The sequence below is a fragment of the Mastigoproctus giganteus genome, chromosome 9 (genome assembly GCF_048544385.1).
Source record: "Mastigoproctus giganteus isolate SK-2022 chromosome 9, ASM4854438v1, whole genome shotgun sequence".
NCBI classification, from domain to species: domain Eukaryota; kingdom Metazoa; phylum Arthropoda; class Arachnida; order Uropygi; family Thelyphonidae; genus Mastigoproctus; species Mastigoproctus giganteus.
The window spans coordinates 131822950-131844123 of record NC_143583.1 but is presented as its reverse complement, the minus strand read 5'-3'; the positions used below and the strand labels follow the sequence as shown (position 1 = coordinate 131844123).

General features: G+C 34.6%; 1 protein-coding gene across 4 annotated transcripts in view; it reads left to right on the top strand.

Moving 5' to 3' along the window:
* LOC150080737 (cardiolipin-specific deacylase, mitochondrial) overlaps positions 1-21174 on the top strand; it is a 132383-nt gene that overhangs the window by 94490 nt on the left and 16719 nt on the right. For all 4 annotated transcript variants that reach the window (XM_090381018.1, XM_090381016.1, XM_090381019.1 and 1 more), the window contains 4 exons: positions 14142-14228; positions 14381-14406; positions 14502-14640; positions 20812-20901. In XM_090381018.1, coding sequence (XP_090237144.1) covers positions 14142-14228; positions 14381-14406; positions 14502-14640; positions 20812-20901 — 342 coding nt within the window. The remainder of the gene's footprint in view (positions 1-14141; positions 14229-14380; positions 14407-14501; positions 14641-20811; positions 20902-21174) is intronic.

The following is a 21174-nucleotide window of genomic DNA, read 5'->3' as shown; positions in this document are numbered from 1 at the left end:
TTGCATTCTCCTCATTGAATAACTCCTCATGTGTGAATGTAGATGCAAAATACTCATTCAGTTTATCAGTTACCTGAGCATGATCATCAATAGTCAACCCATCTATGTTAAGTGGTCCAATCTGATTCATCCCTTTCCTTCTACAGTTTACATAAGTAAAGAACTCTATGCTGATTTTCTTTGCATCCTTTGCCAAAGATTTCTTGTAATATGCCTTCGCCTGCTTAACCATCTTTGTGACTTGATTCCAGAAAAGCTTATATCTGTCATAGGCTTCTGTGTCGCCGGATAATTTATATGCATCCCATACATTTTTCTTCTCTGCCACGAGCCTCATTAATTCATCTGACATCCGTTTAGGCCTGAACCTTGAACAGTATTTCTTAGTTGGAATGAAAAGCCTAGTAGCCTCCAAGATTAAATCCCTGAAGGTTTACCATCTAGAATTCAAAGTTGGTAACATCATCAGTTGATCCCACTGTACACAATTTAAAAACTGTCTGAGACCACTGTAGTAACCTTTACAAAAGCAAAAGCCCTTCCCTTTAGCCTTGATGATAGTTACGTCTTTAAGTAATTCCCATATCAGTACATTGTGATCACTGTCATCCAGTGGTTCCTTTATCTGCAAATTCTTAATGCATGCATAATCACTGCACGTAATCAGATCAAGAGTATTACTCCCTCTGGTTGCCTCTCGAACATGCCGCTGTAGAAAACAGTCATACAATAAATCCAAAAAAGTCTTGCTAGTGTGCGAGTGACGAAACCACAAGTTCCAGTCAATATCTGGAAAGTTAAAATCCCCCATTATAAGACATTCTAATTTACTGGCCCACTGTTTCTCTGCACAATTGCTCATTATAGTCATGAGATTCATTAGGCGTATGTCACTCCAAACAGACTCAACATTGCACTGTCCACCCATGTCAACTGGATGCACTTCCTTAGATTTTATGTGTTTCTTAACTAACAGCATAACCCCTCCCCCCTTCCTACCCTGTCTGTCCTTTCTGTACACGTTGTACTCCCCAAATTCCAATTCTGCACTGCTTATATCTGTGTGACACCACGTCTCTGATATCCCAACAATATCTGCCTTTGATGTCTTGACTACCACTTTAAGCTCACCAAATTTATTAACTATACTCCTAGCATTGGTGTACATGCAAGTATACATGCACCTGTTTCTACTGTTAGTTACCCAAACAATGCCCATGTATTTATTTGTTCCACTATAACTCCCAACAGTCCTGGAAATCTTTGCCTTGCTTTCCATGCCCCTGCTCATTCTAATAGAAGCAGTGCAAGAATCACTTTTTCCTCTGCCTGTAGCCACTGTTAATCTTTTAGTCTGTGTATCTCTCCCCAAGCTAGCAATTTTCCAACCCACCTAACAATGCCTCGATAGCATCAGCAATTATTCTTGCACCCTTTCTATTTAAGTGTACCCCATCCCTATAGAAGCAGTCTCTCCTGTCAACAAGCACAGACCAGGCTGAAAAAAATTCTACCCTTTGAGCCTTGCACAATCTCTCCAGGGCTGAATTGATCGACAAGGCTCTCATCATGTTTGTTTGTTATTTGGTTTTTAGGAGCATTAGCAACTAAGGCCATATTGCTCCAGGAATATGCGGTGGTCATTCCCTGACCTTTCCGCATCCTCCATATTTGGTGGTAACGGGCTCGAACCCCGGTCTAATCAAGAAGCGTGTGCTACACACTGCTGCTCCTTCCCACCTGGCTACAGAGACACCGGCTGTCATCGTATACTCCCTCCTATTGTGTCTGGGCATAATTGCAGACACTTTACATTCAACCCTAACTCGCGACTTTTTTTCAGCCCTGACCTGTACTTGTTGATTAAATCTGCAGATCTCTTACTCTTAATGTCATTAGTTTCAACGATTACAACAATATCACCTTTTGTGCCCTTAAAAGATGATATCTGCTCTACAACATCATTAACATTTGCCCATGGGAGACCTACCCTGGTCCTGTTCCACCTATCCTTGCATAGTATATATTTCCCTAGTGGATGGATTTTCATAAAATTTATATCTGGCACTTTTAGAAAGCTTTATTGAGTCATCCAAAATTTCATTAAATTTGGACCAATAGAAATCTGGCAATTATTTTGTTCTTTTAGAATGATTTGTGAAGTCTTCTCAACTTTCATTAAAATCAGTCCATTAGACATCCAGCAGTTATTATTTCTTCTTTCATACAAATCACATGGGCTATCCATATATTGTGAATTGTAGCTGAAGCACTGAATATTATGTTTGTTGCCCTTTGCTAATTGGAGGAATGAATGAGCAATATTGCAGATGCAGAAAAATGAAATGTTCTCTGTTCACCTATAAAAGTTGTTGCATTTTGCTCCTTTTTTTTTTTTTTTTTTTGTCATAAATCATGAATTATTACTATACACTAATGCACCATACATTAACTTTTATTGTGTTTATATTCCAGGATGACCACAAGATCAGATGAGTTCAAGAAGTAGAAAGTACTAGCATATCATACTTATAGTCACATGGGCTTGAATCACTCAAAGCGCTTGTACTTCTGTGCCCCTGTCCTTGACCCCTGAACTGTAGTAATGTCTAACATATCAGTATGTTGTGTCTATAAACTAAACTGATATGTTAGGCATTACTACAGATGCCTTTTACATTTTTTTTACATTTTTAACCTTTTTCTATAGATGCCTTTTACATTTGTTATAACAAATGTAAAACAGCATTATGCTTATGAGAAATCAGCCAGGACCTACCACATAGGTCATTCTATTTCCTTTTCTCTTAGTAATTATTTTATTTTAATTTTCTTCTTATTATTATTATTATTTTATTTTTATTATTATTTTTTTAATTTTATTTATTTATTTTTATTTTACTTTTTTTTTTTGGCTGGTGCAGCATAAGCCATAGGCTTCCTCACACTATGTGGCCATTGCTAATACTAATAACATACTTGGACATTAAAAGGAGGGCTGCAATAAAGCACTTCAACTGTATTATGAAAAATTTTCCAAACTTATTTCTGAATTCTCTGGCCCAAAACACTGACATTTCATTTGATTCCGACAAACTCAGAATAGGATGTTGGCCAACGTAGTGAAAAATTTTTTTGCATTGATTACACTGGTCAACAAAGTTTCAATATTTTTTTGTTTCTTTGATGAAAGCATTTTTTCTGTACTGTTTTGCACGTTTGGAATTGAGAAATCAGCATTAAAAAAAATTATTTTGCTCAAGCTTTGAAAATACCTGCCATGTCCTATATGCTATAAAATACGCTACATAGGCCTAAAACAGGATAAATAAAGAACATCAACTGAATTATTTTAATATGTCTTATATTGAAAAACATGTTATATTATAAACAACTTTACAAAACAGTTTAAAATAATATATGATACATTTTTAGTTATTAAAAAAAAAAATTAAATAACATTGATTAGCAAAATACATAAAATCACCTGATTCACATTTTACGCTTCTTCTTTGCCCATCATTTGTACTCCACATATGGGGCATCTCTTGTCATAGTCCAGCAATAGTCAGCCAACATTGTAGAGTTCCATTTGCCTTGGTATTGCGTCTCCATTGCCGAGATGTCCTGATGGAATCTCTCACCATGCTTATCATAGTTATCTGGAAAAAAAAATCCACCAAATGGGAATGAAGAAAGCATATTTTTAATGTTGCAGCCTGATTTATGATTTCTCACAAGCTGTTCATAATTATCAGTTTTGTTGTTTCCCAGAAAGTTTGTTGCTACAAGTTTGAAAGCATCCCAAGCCGCTTTCTCATTACCACAGAGATCTGGTCAAAATTTTCATCCTTGAGAAGATCCTGTATCTGTAGATCAGTGAACATGCCTTCCTTTATTTTGGTCTCACTAAGTCTTGGAAATTTTTCCTGGATCCATGGCCTTAACACTTGTTTCATAAGGCCCAATTTTATTTGTAGGGGAGGTAACAGGATTTTGCTTGGATCAACTAGTGGACTGTAATGGACATTTTTTTTCCCTAGATCAAGTGGTTGCCTTGAAAGCCAGTGTTTTCTTGTATAATGAGAAAACCATGCTGTACTGTCCTATTTTCAAAGAAAACAGCAAAATTTTGTGTTTCCCTGCTGCATTCCTAACAAGATGGCAATAATTTTTAAGTCACCACAAATTTGCCATTGGTACTCCTTGTATTTGATGGATTCTATAAGAAGCTTCATGTTATCATATGATTCTTTCATATGAACTGCACGGCCTATTGAAATTGATGGTAGTACATTGCCATTATGTAGTAGTAGCACTGATTTTAAACTCAATTTAGAAGAATCGATGCGGTTTGAGGTCTTGGGGTTTGTGGTCAATATTAAGCTGTTTGTTTGTTATTTGGTTTTTAGGAGCATTAGCAACTAAGGCCATATTGCTCCGGGAAATGCGGTGGTCATTCCCTGACCTTTCCGCATCCTCCATATTTGGTGGTGACGGGCTCGAACCCCGGTCTAATCAAGAAGCATGTGCTACGCACTGCTGCTCCTTCCCACCTGGTTATGGAGGTGCCTCAATATTAAGTGATTCATTCATTAAACCATCGATGTCAGTGCAGGCAAGAAGGTTATTTTCCATTTTAAAAAAACTGGGTTAAATCCTTTTGGTGGCACCAATGTATAGACACTTTAACATTATCTTGAAGGAGATTACAGTCTTGAGCTTAAAAGTTCTGCCTTATTTTTTGGTATATCAAGATCCTGATAATATCATTTAATTAATTTTGCATGATTTTGTGTAATTTTGTTGGGAAATTGGAAATATAATCAGGATCTGTTGATGTGGAGGGTTCAGGTGATTTATCTTGGCTATCACCTGCCTTTTCATCAGATTCTAAAACATATTCAACTGGTGGCTCATGAATGGGAAGTCCTCCATAGGGTATCAGTCAAATAGCAGATGGTATATTTGGGTAGCTTAGGGTACACTTTTTCTTCTTGGAAATCCTCTGCTGAAGAAGTGGTACCATACAAAAAGAACAGTCTGTTATATGATCTGAAGACTCTCCCCCCCCCCCGCAAAAGGCATTGAGCAGCCTTTGTGGTTTAACCAGCTGCAAAGATTAGAAGCACAAATATGAGGCACCCAGCTTTTGTCTTGGTTCCCAATCTTGCACTTCACCACAAACATAACAAATAACAAAAATTATCTACACTATTTACACACTTATGTGGCATGCTAAATTTTAAGTTTTTGCTCAGTTGAAAACAACAAGTGTATGATGTTTGTGTCTAGACAGGAAATAGTGTGATTCAGCACCAATGGCTGCAGTGTTGCCACACAAACCATACAAGTCCAAATTTCCCCAAAATCAAGCAAAAACATGCTAAAAGTGATATATATAGTATGTAGAAAGTGTGAAGAAGATTTTTGTTTAATCCTATTGAATTTACAGTATACACCAGAAGTGAATTCGACTGAATGGACCAGGAATGTAGCGATATATGGTAGGATGAGGTAGCCAGGTAAGATATGAAAAAGAGAGAGACAAATAGTTGGCAAGAAATCAAAATAAGAAATGAAAAGATGACCAAAATAAGATTACATTGCAGTATTTTTCACAATTTCAGTGTCTTCATCAGAGGCCATCCACCGAAATTATGAGAAAGATGGCAATGTTATTGCTTCTGTTTCTGACATGTTCTGTATGCTATGGTGCACGTGTCGAAAAATCCAATTCTTGGAATAGACAAAAATGAAAGGGATGACTTAGCTTTTATGACCGCCCACATCGGATTAGGGGCCAGTTTATGACCTAACCTTGTCCTTTCAGGATGGGGGCTGTACAATAGTGCATTGGTGTTCTGCTTGCAATTTCTATGGTTCCATTACCCTGTTTACAGATTGTCTTGTATTCACTGAACCACAAATTTATTTCAGGACTTTTAGAATTTTGGAAACGATAATTGTATGCAGATCACTTTACTGTCATTTTAAAGTAAAATCAGTTAGAAATGAACCCTTCTTTCAGAAACATGTCTACTGACAAAAGAAAGTCTCTCTTGATTCACTAAAAAGTCGAAATTATTCGTGAATAAATTTGCACATGGTGCAAAATATGTTGAAGTGTGTAAAAAGTTTTCTTTGTCCTCTTCAATATTGTGGAAGAATAAACATGTTTATATATTGGCACTGGAAAAGAACATAACCGAAAAAAAAAAAAAAAGATTTAGAAAGAGCGAGGTTACAAACATCGTGAAGCATTGCTTCAATGGTTCACTACACAAAGAAGTGCTGGATTTTCAATAAATGGTATGATCTTGAAGGCTCAAGGGGAAACATTTGCTAAACAATTCGTATGCAATGATTTTGTATGTAACAATGGTTAGCTGTATCGATTTAAAAATTGACATAGCATTGTTTATGCAAAAATTAGTGAAGAATCTTAATCTGCAGATCCAATAATGGTAAATGAATGGATTGACCATGTTTGGGCAAAAATCAGGAAAGATTTGAATGACGAAGATATCTACAACAGCGACGAAACAGGAAATTGTGTTTATTATTAATTAGTATTGTTTTTAATAAAGAGAAATAAATTGTTTATTATTAAGTGTATGGTTTTAAAATTACAGACAAATAAATTGTGTTTAATATTAAGTGTATTGTAGTTTATACAAGCATAGCCGACCGGGCTGGCCAGGTGGATAAAGTGCCTGCCTGGCAACCCAAAGGTCATGGGTTCGAATCCCGCCTTGGGCTTGGATCAAAGTAGTGCAAAAAAAAAACTTTGGGAGGTGCATTATGGCCACAGAAGCTGATGCGCCAACAACTAACAAAAAAAAAAAAAAAAAATATATATATATACAAGCATATTAATACAAATAATATGTAGGTGTATACTAATATTATTTTTTTCTCTCTAATATTTCTTTTGTTTTTTGAATCTATCTTTTTATCAAGTTATTGAGAATTAAAAAAAAAAGAAAAATTGTGTGTGTGTGTACCCATATGCACAAAAGATGCTTTATGTGTAAACATCTTTAACAACACCTACTAAATTTCGAACAGCTAGAACCGAAATCATGAATAATGTAATTTATGCTCACGCTCGCTACTTACTCTATCGAATCAACATTTGGAAGGGGTTAGGTCAATAGCCTAATTACCCATTTGATTGTATACCCATTTGTTGAATAGTATGATTGCACCAATACAAGTATTTGTATTGAATCATACTATCATGTTGGATCATGGTACTCTGTCATGCTTTGTCACAAATTACACATGCAGCACTGACGAGATCTGCAAGAAATGACAGTATCCACGCATAATACACTATCGAAACTATGACTGGCTCAGGATCTCAACGAGTACAAGCACGAGATGGTAATGATGCACATTCCATTTTGCAATGAGAGATACTGTCAGAGATGACATATGTCAAGATCTATGACGACAACGAAGAGCTCATTCTAGATTGTAAATTGTATGAATCAGACTTGGACATTTGAAAAATGAATGAAATATGTAAGACGATGTGTCAAGACAACGACAGTGACCCTGACAAAGAATGCTGTAATAATCTGTATAGCCTTGTAATGCGACTGTGAGAAGACCCCTTTCAAACTTTTACAATCATCCAAAGAGCGAGATGAATGAGAATCTAAAGCTCGCTGTACTCAACCCACTCAGCGCAATTGCAAAGAAATGCAAAAACTTCATGACCAACAAGGACTTCTGCAACTGACAAGTATAAAGTTATAGAATTCTTATAGTACCGTGATAATAGACTAAATATAAAAATAGCAAAATGCTTCAAGTGTTTCCTTTAAATTAAATCTCATCCCACCTTGATGCATTAACTTAACCATTCCACCTTATATTTAGCCATCAGTCTTTTCATAAAACTATTGCAGATTATATTCAACGTGAGTACCGCACTTTAAGCATTTCGTTATTTTTATATTTAGGACTTCTGCAACTTAATGAGAATCACCAATGACAAGCAAGAGATTCTACTCATACATGTAATTTAGAGTCTGTTATCTCCCAGTCACAAACTGATTCAAATATTCTTGACTGGCCCAGCTGGTTGCAGAAAAACGTTTATGATTTGCTTCTCGATGGAAATATACAACCGCTTCAGTAATACAGATGGGTACTGTAATGCCATTAGCAGAGGCATATAATGCAAGAAAGCAAGCTTATACAGCGTAAACCAAAAAAAAAAAAAAAAAATCTCAGTTCACCCATCCATTCACTCCAAGTGTTTGTCTGGTTCTACCTTGAATTTATTTATGCTGTCAACTTCTACAACGACAGATAGAAGTTTGTTTCAGATATCAACCACCTACTGGCTAAAGGCAAATTTCTGCATATCTATTCTACAACTGTCTTTCTTAAATTTGAATTTATGTTCCCTCAGGTGATTAATCTGGGAAAGAGGAAGAATCCCATCAGCACTGAGCTTGCTCAAACCATTCAAGACCTTATACACCTTAATCAGATCACCTTGCAGGTGCCTAGTTTCCAGACACTATAATTTGCAAAACTTAAGCCTTTCTTCATATGAGCAAACTTGTTCCATTCACGAATCTTGTTGCCCTTCTTTGTACTCATTCCAGCAGCTCTACATCCTTCCTAAAATGAAGCCTCCAGACCTGTATACAGTACTCAAGGTGTAGCCTGACAATTGCCTTATATAAGGGGATAATCACTTCCTTATCCCTGCTAGAAAAATTCCTGTACATCATTGACAGGACCCAATGGGCTATTCTTGCAGACTGTCTGCACTGTTCAGAAAACTTCATAACCGACTGCACAATTACCCCAGGTCCTTTTCATTCTCTACCCCTTTCTGTATAGTACCACACAGTTGATATGTTACTCTGGGGTTACTGCTCCCCATATGCAGTACTTTTCATTTGTCAATGTTAAACTTCATTTGCCACCTCTCAGCCCATCTGCTCAACTTTTCTAGATCTGGTTGCAGTAGCATACTGTCATTAGTGTCATTAACAACCCTGCTGACCTTCTTGTCGTCTGCAAATGTGGACATATACCTTCACCAATATCATTGATAAATACAGAAAACAACAGTGGGCCCAACACTGAACCCTGGGGGACTCCACTAATGACATTAGGCCACGAAGAGCAGTGTCCGTTGATTACAACTCTCTGTCTTCTCCCACTCAACCTTTATTCATAGCAGCAATTTGCTCTTAATGCCATATTGCTCCAATTTGTATGGTAGTCTTTCAGTATCAAAAGCTTTCTTAAGATCCAAGTATATGATATCAAAATTATTTTTTGCATCCAGTTCCTTTGTGACCAAAATCATAGTATCCAGTCAAATTGGTCAAACAAACTTCCCCTTGATTAACCCATGCTGTGGCCGTACTATAACTGAAGTTTTGTATAGAAGATTTTGCAATGCTTTTTTAACCAGTGCCTCCATTAATTTCCCCAGGACAGAAGTTAAACTAACAGGTCTGTAATTACTTGTGTCCACCTTTGAACCTCCTTTGTGAATTGGGGTCATATTTGCAAATCTCGAGTCCATGGGTACCTCCCCTAAGTCCAAGGAAACTCTCATAATTATGGCTAAGGGTTTTCTTACTTCCTCTGCTGTCCCCTTTATTATAACTGGGATGGGTGAAATAAGGGTTTTTTTTTTTTTTTTTTGGCTGATGCTGTATAAGCTTGCTTTCTTGCATCATGTGCCCTTGCTAATGCTAACTGCGTAACTACAGACCCGTAAGTTTGAATTATGGAGCAAGCAAAATTATGGTATTATATGGAATCCACAGTTAAAAATGTGCAGTGTCCTCTAAGCAAGAACAGGATTAAGGAATCACAACATGATTTATTTTGTTAAAGAGAGAATGTGTCTGGCACGTCTGATAACCATTATCCACAATTGAACTTATCTGATAATCACTGTGTTGAACTTGATACTAAACATAATTTTTTTAAATTTTAGCAATCCTTTTGACACAGTCCAAGATACCCAGATGTTTGTAGACTGGCAAATGTGTAATATCTCATAGAGAAAATAAGAATCTAGAGGCTGAACATGAGATTCTACATTCTTGTCACTGGGCCCTGGGGCAACTGTAATTCTTCCATTGCCACAAGACAGATTTGATACATTACTGAAAAGATCTGTGGGAAAACCATAGTCTTTAATCGCCCACTGATATGCCTTGGTAGAAATAGATAGAAAGCAACTGATCAAAGCAGAGTGCAGACCAGACAAGTTGTAATAACAGATTTTTTCAGAAATTGAACTTCTGTCAGCACTGTTTATCTAACTTTCTTTTCTTTACAACAAATTTTTCCATTGAAAATACAATTTGAACACAAAATCAAGAATAATGGTTTTGCACAACTGTTGTGGTTTTGCACAAATCTCTTGTTTGGCATGGTCTCACAATTCTTTTACTAAGACTGCAGGAGACTCACTGATTTTAATGTCTTTCTCTTTGCAACAACAATATTACAAATAAAAAAAATTGATCGAATGAGCCCAGACCCACTACTAGCTCTATGAAATTCAGTAAGAGCCACTACAATCTCCAGAATTAACTACTTTAATACCTGTGGAATGTAATTTAAATTCATCACAGGAATTGGCATAGCTCAATACAGGAAGATGGAATATAATTATATTTCACATGCCTGTATTGGGTTATGCTGATTGTGTATGGGCTGTAAGATGAGGAGCTATACTCCAACAAAAATTAGTGGTGGGGTGTATGTTAAATGTTTGCGGCACATGTGTTGGAATGTCTTTCTTAGTTCAAATATTTGATCCTGAAATCTCTTGTTTGGCCTAAAACCTAACTGTTCTTTCCCAAAGTTACAGTCAACAATATTTCTAACCTTTATCTCTAAAATAATTTCATAGATCTTACTTGGTACACTGAGAAGCGAAATTAATTAATGCACTGAGAAATAAAATTAATTTAATTTCACTGAGAAGTGAAATTAGTACATTTAATGCTTTACATAAGTCTTCTGGAATTTGTCCTTTGTATAACAACCTGTGGATAAGTTACACCATGACTTAACTGCCATCATAGTGGTTACAACTTCTGGAAAATATGATGTAACTGCCATGATGCTATTTTTCCCTCCTGCATTTGGCATTTTGAGTCTAATTTTTCTAATAAAATTTTTCTAATAACACCTAAAATCTCCTGCAGTAAATCTTTTTCACTTCTCCATTGATGTCTTCAACTTTGTTTTGCAATTTTTCAAAGTAAGGTGCCTCCGTAGCCAGGTGGGAAGGAGCAGTAGTGCGTAGCACATGCTTCTTGATTAGACCGGGATTCGAGCCCATCACCACCAAATATGGAGGATGCGGAAAGGTCAGGGAATGACCACTGCATATTCCCGGAGCAATATGGCCTTAGTTGCTAATGCTCCTAAAAAACCAAATAACCCTTTTCAAAGTATTTACCCTGCATTTATAAAATATTCAAAGATTTATTTGAATATTTTATTTGTAAAAATTTTCTTATCTCTAACTGCCTCTTTAACTTTGTGGGTCTCATAGTGTTCTCAATTTCTGATTAAATCTGTTCAGAAGTTTAGTCTTTATATAGATCATCTCCCTGTGTAACTCATTTATATTTTATGTTAGTAAAGTCATTTATATTTTACCGTTATTTTATTTTATTTGTAAATACAGTGATTTTATTGTAAAAGTAAAAAGCAAAGTGCAGCCATTATCAACCCACTGCAGGGTGGAAGCCTCCTCAACAATTCATGCTGAGGGAAATGGACCATAATCTGCCACGCTGGTCCAGTGCGGGTTGGCAGATCGACCGTATTCAGCAGTCAGGGGCTTGAACCCCGGTCTACTCAAAGAGCGTGTGCTACTGCACTCCCGCTCCTGCCCACTCGGCTACGGAGGCCTTTTATTGTACAGACACCTTATTTCCAATTAAAGTGCAATTTGTCTTCAGTCTGATCAGTGGTTTACAGAATTTGGCATGTATCCATCCCTGACACCAGAGGGTTCTTTGAAAGTTTATCGTGATATAGTTAAATATTAACTACTGAACACTGTTATTTCCATACCTATGTACTGAATAACTCCTTAGTGAAATTTTATAGTTGGATTTTTATATTTCACTTTCCAATCTTCTCTATGGTTTTTATTATTCGCCTTTTAGCTATTCTGAGCTAATATTTTGTAAAATTTATTTAATCTCTTTTTCCTGTGGTTTATATGCTGTTACATTCTGTTCTCATTCACTCTTTTACTGTTAATACTAGCTTTTATAATTTTCATTTCTTTAATTATATTAATGATATACAAGAGGTACCCACACCTAGAAATATTTGAGTTACAATATTGTGTGTGTATATACGTGCATGTGTGTGTATACACTACTAAGTCTCATAAGTTAATGTTTATTTATTAATGGATCTAGAAACAAAGTTCTAGATCCGTTGATTACTGAACTAGAGCCATGGATACAATAAGAGGTAATGTTCTGGAGAAGATGGAGTCCAATCCATTATAAAATTTCTTAATTTTCAAGCAGGCAAGCACAAGCATTTGTTTTGAAATATGCTTTGAAATTAAAAAATAAGCATTTTTTAAAGAATAACAATATTTAATTATTCTCCCAAAGCATCCAAAGACAATTATTATTATCTTATTTACACTGTCTACCAGATGTTATTGACTGGATTTGGTCCTTTAGCTGTTGGATCCTTGCCAAGGATCTAAGATAATCAAAGGTATTGTCATAAAATACGTGCTGTTCCAAGTAGTGTTATTTTTGAAATTGGTGGATTGAAATTTTATCTGCACCTATGATGGTCAGGTAATGTTCTAGGCCTTTTGGAATAGCCCTAAGGGTGCCAACAACTATAGGCACTATTATTGTTTTCCTTTCCCAGAGTCATTCCGTTTCGATCTGTAGGTCTTTATATTTTGCTATATTTTCCAGCTGTTGACTGTGCTGCCTCCAGGTATTGCTATATCAATTATCTACCCATTCTTCTTTTCAACCACTGTCAAGTCGAGTGTATTTTTTATTGTATTATGGGAAAAGTGTTTGTCTGTCTGTCTGTATTCAAAAATCCCATAGCACTCTGGCCTCATTTTTTCCACAACTTTTTCTGGATTGTGGTTCCACCAGTTTTTGCTAGATGGTAACTTATATTTTTTGCAAATGTTCCAATGTATTATGGTGGCCACTCTGTTGTGCCTCTCTAAATAATGTGTGTGTGTGATCTTTTTTGCAGCCACACATGAGATGTTCAGCTGTTTTGTTGGATTCCTTATAAAGCCTTCACTTTCTGTCCTTCGGGGTCTTATCAATCTTAGCCTTTATTGCATTAGTGTGTAGTGCTTGTTCTTGAGCTGCTAATATGCAGCTCAAGAACAAGCACTATGCCTTCAATTTCTTTTTTTAATATCCCCATTTTTAACTACTGCTGTGTCTTCACACTATCAACTCTTCCCTCAGTAACACTAATACATTAGCCCTGCAGTGGTTATGCCACCTTTCTCCTCAGGTCATCAGCTGCTGTTTTTTATAATCCACCTTTGTTTCATTTGCTTTCAATATGCCTCCTTTGCTGACTTCTTTAGAACTTCTTCCTGGCCTTGTTATTATTTTCTATTACAATTTTACAGATATATGTTTCAATTAATTTAACAAGTAAAAGTTGTTTGAAAAATAATTTTTTTTTTTCAATCCACAAAAACAAAAAAAAAGATTGTGGATTTAAATGTCTCTTTATTCTGTAATTTCAGAGTTTTAACATGCATTTTTACTTGTAAGCAGGATTAATTCATAGTTATAAAAACTGAAAAAAGATAATAACACATATTTACTAGAATTTTGTTATAAGCAACTTTTTATCACATTATAAGCAGAAATGGTAGTTTGCCAAGAAATTCTATTGATTTTTATAAAGATTTCATTAAGCAGAATTTTTGTTATAAATGTTATTAGAATTCTGAAAGTATTGATTGCCTTCAGAAGTATTGATGAATTTAATGTTATTAAATTATTTAATAATCTCATTTAACATCTTAATTGTTTTAGTTATACTGTATTTTTACCATATTCATGAATTATTTTTTATTATCATAATTAATATTACCATAGTATTTTTGGCGGAGAAGAATGTTAATGGCAAGACCTCTATTAAAAGAAGCTGGCATTGCATCTGTCCTGTTGGAAAATCCTTTTTATATCCTTTTACAGTTTTATTATTATTATTCAACAAGTGTAATCATTTCATTTGCAAATTTTTGTTAAAGTTTTTTTGAATGTACAAAAAATTAATTATTTGCAAATATTGCATTTGTGATATTTCTAAATTGAAAACTTAACTTCAATTACATGGTGTTAGAAAACCCAAGAACCAGATGTAAGTAGATTTTTTGATACCTCATGTTGTTTCTCTTTTGCTAAAATAAATTAATTTGTGTTTGATGTAATATTTTGATTTTATTATTTTTATAGCCGCTCTAGTCTCCATAATGTATCAGATATTTTTGTTATGGGAGGCTGTTTAGTATTAGAATCCCTTGCCCTCTTCTACTGGTGTGAACGAGAAGGATTTGGACCACTTGGAATAACAGGAATATCAATGGGAGGACACGTAAGTGAAAAGAATTACCTTACCCTATGTTCCACTTCCATATTTTATAATGAACCTTTTGTTATTCAAATTTTATAAACTGATATATAATAAAAATAAAAAACATCCAGCTTTTAGATAAATGAATTCCACATACAGCATGAGATATCATATCAGAAAAGTGCAGGACTTCCAAAATCAAAGGTCATGATTTAGAAGAAATAAATAAATAATAATTATCATCCACATCTGTTATACCAGTGGATGACAAATCACTGTGGTAGTACAAATCAGTCTTTATGGAGTGCCAGCCTGCCATTCACCTTCTTCCTACTGTCCTCCTTCGTATTAGATTTTTAGCCCTATCTAGAATAAGTTCTCTTTGTTCTAATGCTTACTCGATACCCATGCCCAAGATGCCTAAGTGATATAAACTTAAGATGGTAATCTTAAGCTTGTATCACTTATCATTGATTGGATACATGTTACCCCAAGATACTTTCTTATTACCTTTTTTAAATATGGTTTGTCATCTGTTAATTCCATTCATTTTTCTTAAACTCTCATTTCTGAAGATTCAGATTTTTTAAATTCTTTTATTTCTTACCTCTCTGTCTTATTTCTTTTAAGATTGAAATAGGCTTAAAAATTGTAAACAGTTAAGTTTATATTTTGGCTAATTTCACTTTTGTTTCCAAATGAATTTGTTTAACTGGTACCCTAAACTTCCTACTTTATTTATTCTTTTGTTTATTTCCATGTCTAATTTTTTATCTATATTAAAGGCTGTTTTTAGATACACAAAATTTATTCCAATTTTTGTTTATTTATTCTATAAGTTTTTCTTCTCTCCCAACTTTTATAACAAAAGTTATGAAAGTTAGGATAGAAGAAAAAACAAATTAAAAAAAAATATTGAAACTGATTTTCATGCCAAATTCCCTACAACCTCTATTTGTTGTATTCAGTGATACTTAATGATTTTGCAGTTTACTGTTTAACAATATGATATGATATGAGATGGTCCCCTTACAGAATGATTGTGGGAAAGTCATTGACAACCTAGCTAATGGATTCAAAATTCACATTAATCTTTAATGATAAAAGTTATTCCTGGTGAGGAGAAACTGTGCTAATGAACCTGTGCACTGTAAAATCAGTGATATGGAAATGACAGTGGGCTTCTTTTTTTTTTTTTTTTTTTGCAACTCTTGAGCCTAGAGGCCAATAAATACCCTAAGATAGATAGTATATATATATATATATATATATATATATATATATATATATATATATATATTTTAAATATATAATGGCAGTGTTCTAAGAGTGTAGTGGGAAATTACCAACTGGTCAGTCTAACTTCAGTAGAAGGGAAAATCATGGAGGCAATGATCAAGGGTGGAATTTGGAATCATTTGGTTAGAAATGAAATTCTGAAGGATACGGAGCATGGTTTTGTTAAGGGAAAATCATCAAATCATTAGCTATTTTGACAGGCACTAATGAGCTGGATTTAGGGAATATTTTCGACATTGTTTATTTAGATTTCAGCAAAGCATTTGACTCAGTCCCACACGAGCGGTTACCTTATAAGCTGGAACAGATTGGAATCACAGGGAAAATCCTTAGATGGATAGCAGGATGGCTTCAGGGCAGGAGGCAGAAAGTTGTAATAAATGGTTATTCCTCAGATTGGGTTAATGTAAGAAGTGGTGTTCTCCAGGAATCAGTATTAGGACCACTGTTGTTTTTGATTTTTCTTAAATGATTTCAATGAAGGGATAGTGGGTATGATGTCTAAATTTGCTGATGATGTAAAGATTGGTAGAGTAGTTAGTGACCAACACCTAGCAGAGCTTCTTCAGAGTGACCTAGATAGACTTCAGAGATGGTCAAAAAAGTGGCAGCTTTGCTTTAATCCAGCAAAGTGCAAGGTCTTACATCTGGGAACAGTAACTCCAAAATAACTTATACACTTGGTGGAGTTGAACTAAAGTAAGTAGTATAAGAAAGGCACTTGGAAGTTACAGTATGATCAGACATGAAGCTCTTAAAGCATTGTAGACAGGTTGCAAGAAAGGCTCAAAGGCTCATGGTGTCCTATCGATGATTTATTGAACATTTGCTAGTAGAGATAAAGACATCATAATCCCATTATATAACACTATTGTTAGGTCACACTTGGAATACTTTCAAGTATGGAGACTGCACCTAAAAAAAAGAGCTTCTTGAAAGAGTCCAAAGGCTGGTTACTCGCTTAGTGAGATCAGCAAAAGGGCATCTGTATGAGAAAAGACTGAATATGTGGGTTGCACAGCTTGGGAACTAGGCACCTTAGAGGAGACCTGATTGAGGTGTTTAAGGCTTCTGGGAGACAAAAGTAAAATGAGTGAGGATGAAATTTTTGCAGTTATAAATGATTCTAGAACTAGGGACCATAAATTCAAGTTACAGTGGGGAGATGATTAGACTGGATTGTCAGAAGTTTTATTTTAGCCAGCGAGTTTTAAATTACTGGAATAAGTTACCTACATGGATGGTAGAGGCTGACAGTTTGGGAAAATTCAAAGGTCAGCTGAATAGTTACCTATTCAGATGCACATAGATTGTCTATTTCCTTTTCTTTTATTATTTATTAATTATGTATTTTATTTAATTTTTTTTGTTATTATATTACTCCTTTTTTCTTTTCTTTTTTTTTGGCTGGTGCAGTATAAGCCTTAGGCTTCCTTGCACCTTGTGGTCCTTACTAATACTAATACTATCAATGATTTATCAAACACCATCCTGTAGAGCAGGGATTCTCAACAGGGGCAATATCGCCCCAAGGGAGCGAAAATTGGTTTTGGGCGTGGGGGGGGGGGCAAAAAAATCATTGCTATGCAATGGTTTGTGGTATTCCAAAGTTCATCCCTACCCGACTACATCTTATTCCTTAATATTTAATTTCTCTCATTGGATTTTCTTTTCCCCCCAAGACGACTGATTTTTAACATATAGGTATATTATATTAAGAATGACTGAGAAATTTTGATAAAAGGAAGATAGTGGGCGTCATTAATTCAACCAACTTTGCTTTCATACCTAAGTGCTTTCAGAGGTAGTCTCCGCAATTGTTGGCATTTGCCTTTCCAATAGCGATGACCTTGGCGGCAAACCAAGGTCGTAGCTAAATATATAAACCACACCCCATGGTGGGTGTGGTTTATTTATTTATTCTTTTGTTCTTCTCTTCTTTAGTTATTCTTTTGGATGGGATGAGGAAACTTTTCAGTCTGTTGTTTCTACTTTCTAAGCGATAATTAGTATTGATTTGTTGTTTCCTTGTGGAAGTTGTTTATTTTTCATCCATGGTGAAATTTGACATGTGAGTGACATGGGCTATGAGAGTTAAATGAAAATAGCTTATATATTTTATTATTTAATTCTTTGTATGTTATTCAACCCATTGTCAATCATGTCAAGTGCTGGAAAGAAAAAGTGTCAATAGTATCTGGATAAATATCTAGCTTATGGTTTTATTGAAAACCCATTTGACTCAAGACAGCCTATATGTCTTATGTGTAATAGTTCTTTTTCAAATGAAGCTATGAAACCATCAAGACTTTTAGATCACTTAAAAAGGAAACATCCTGATAAAGTTGATAAACATATTGAATATTTTAAAATTTTAAAACAGAATTTTGAGCAACATAACACTATTACTTCCTTATTTAAGAACACACAAACAAAAATGACAATGGAATGATTGCATCTTATAAAATTGCAGAAATCATTGCAAAAACTGGTAATGCTCATACAGTTGCTGAAAGTGTTATACGACCCACATTAGAGACTAATTTCAACAGTGATGCATCAAAATCCTTCCAGTATTTTAAAAGTATTGCCATTGAGCAACAATTCAATTCTAAGACAAATTGATGAGATGTCAGTTAACATTGAAGAGTAGCTAATTGACAAACTAAAAATGAGAAAATTTTTCATTTGGATTGATGAATCCATAGTTACTGAAAATCAGGTGCTTCTAATGGCATAAGTTCATTATTTTGATGATGATTGTAAATTGCAAGAAGAGATGTTGTTTGTAAAATCTATAGAAACAGACTGTACTGGAACATCCATTTTTGCTACTGTAAAAGCATGGTTTGATGAAAAACAAGTACCATTGGAAATTTTGGTATCCTGTTCCATTGATGGTGCTACCTCCATGGTTTGAAGACAAAGGTTTTATAACCCACCTAAAGGAAGTATGCCCTGAAGTTATTGCAATACACTGCATTGTGCACCAACATACATCTGGTTGCAAAAAATATTAGTCCAATTCTTTATCAATCTCTCAGTAATATTATTAAAACCATCAATAAAATAAAGTCACATAGCAAATATGATTGCCTTTTCAGAAAATTTTGTGTTGTTAACGAAGAACAGCATTTGAGGCTCCTTTTACAAACAGAAGTCAGATGTTTTTTCTAAAGGAAACTGTCTAACAAGATTTGTGAACCTTTTTGATATGATAATTAGTTTTTTAGAAAGCAAAGGGGAGACAGATTTAGCAAATGAGATCAGTAAACACAAAAACAACATATACTATATGGCTTGGATTTTTCAAAAACTTATGAAGTATCACTTCAACTTCAAGGAAAATTAATTACGGTGATAGACTGCAAATGCCTATTAAAAGCCTTCATTTAAAAACTGGAAATATCTGAAAACAATTTAATGAGAAAACAATTTCATGGTATGCAAGAGTTAACTGAAATCAATGAATCTCTCACCGAGAATGATCTTAAGAATTATTCAGATCATTTATGTTCTTTAAAAGGTGAAATTAAAAATGAATTTGGTTGGTTGGTTTTTTTTTTTTTAGGAGCATTAGCAACTAAGGCCATATTGCTCCGTGATATGCGGTGGTCATTCCCTGACCTTTCCGCATCCTCCGTATTTAGTGGTGACGGGCTCGAACCCCGGTCTAATCAAGAAGCCTGTGCTACGCACTGCTGCTCCTTCCCACCTGGCTACGGAGGCACCTTTTAAAAATGAAATGTTAGATCCAATTGGGTGTTTTTAATTGTTTTATCGTAATTTATTTTATTTTATTGTAATAGTTTAGTCTCCCGATATTGTATTATAGTATTTTATTATATTTTATTTTTGTATTTTATTTTATTTTATTTTATAGTAAAATTTTTAATAGCTTGGCTGGTGTTTGAGTCTAATTACTGCAGTATAGAATTTCCCAGTCCCATAGGCCTGTTTGAAGATATGGGGAATGCTATGTTGGAGAGAAAAAATGCAGGTTTCAAGGTCGTATTAAAGAAACATATTAGCTTAACAAAGACTCCAGATCATGGGAAATCTGCTGTGGCGGAATACTTCTGAGAGGAGAACCACCAAATTTCTTCAGGCAATGCATCATCGTTGATCATTCACATAGGTATTGGAACTGGAAATGGCTTGAGAGCTTGCAGATTTATTCTTCAGAACATAATACCATCAAATAGGGGAGTCCATATTCATCCCCTCTTTGAAACCGTAATTCTTGGATGGGATGAACGGTTCCGCCTGGCACGCTTCCGAGCCATTTCTGGTCTCCATGCATGTGTGGAGGATAATGCCGCTGCTCTTACAGTAACATGTGCTGTGAGCCATGATCCTTCTGATATTATTTAAGGATGTACCATGACAGTCAAGTTTTACTTGGATAAAAGAGGCGGTCGCCTTTGAAAGCTACTGTTGTTTTATCACTTTTAATTTGTAATATTTCATGTATTTTATTTTTATATATCACTTTTTATTGCTTTTAGCTCTACAATTTTCAGTGTATTTTAGTTTTACAACAAAATTTTATCCTGTCTTATTTTATTTATTATGATTTTAATAAAGTTTCAGTCATAGATGGTTGGTTTATTTCATTGCAGTTAATATGAATTTGTAACTCATATGGGAAACTGTTATGAAATATTGGTTTTGATATTGAATGATGTTGTAAATAGAAACAAATAGAGGACTAGCAACATAAGGCTTTGATTTTTACTTTGGCCTTTTTGAAGGGAATTTTATTCATTAGGCAACTGCCTGGCAAATGGATTTAAAGTTCTCCACTTTAATTCTTTATTGTTTTTTATTTATTTATTATTATTTTTTTTATATGAAGCTGTAATATTTTGAAATATTCTTTCTTTTGTTTAGATGGCTTCTATAGCTGGATGTAACTGGCCTAAACCTCTTGCAATTATTCCCTGTCTTTCTTGGACCACAGCTTCATGTGTATTTACTCAGGTTTGCAAAAAAAATTTCTGATGCTTTAAAACAGTAAAAAGTCAATATTGGCTTTTATTTTTATTTTATTCAGATTTCTGACTGTTAGAATTTATTATCAAATTTTATTTACTTAATTTTATTTAGGAATTCTTAATGGGATAATTAACAGAAAAAGTATAAATTTTTAATGGAAAGGAAGAGAGCATTACTTAAAAATTATAAATAATATTCATTACTTTAGAATTGATAATATTTCTTTATGGAAATTTTAAGTACAGATTAGATATCTCT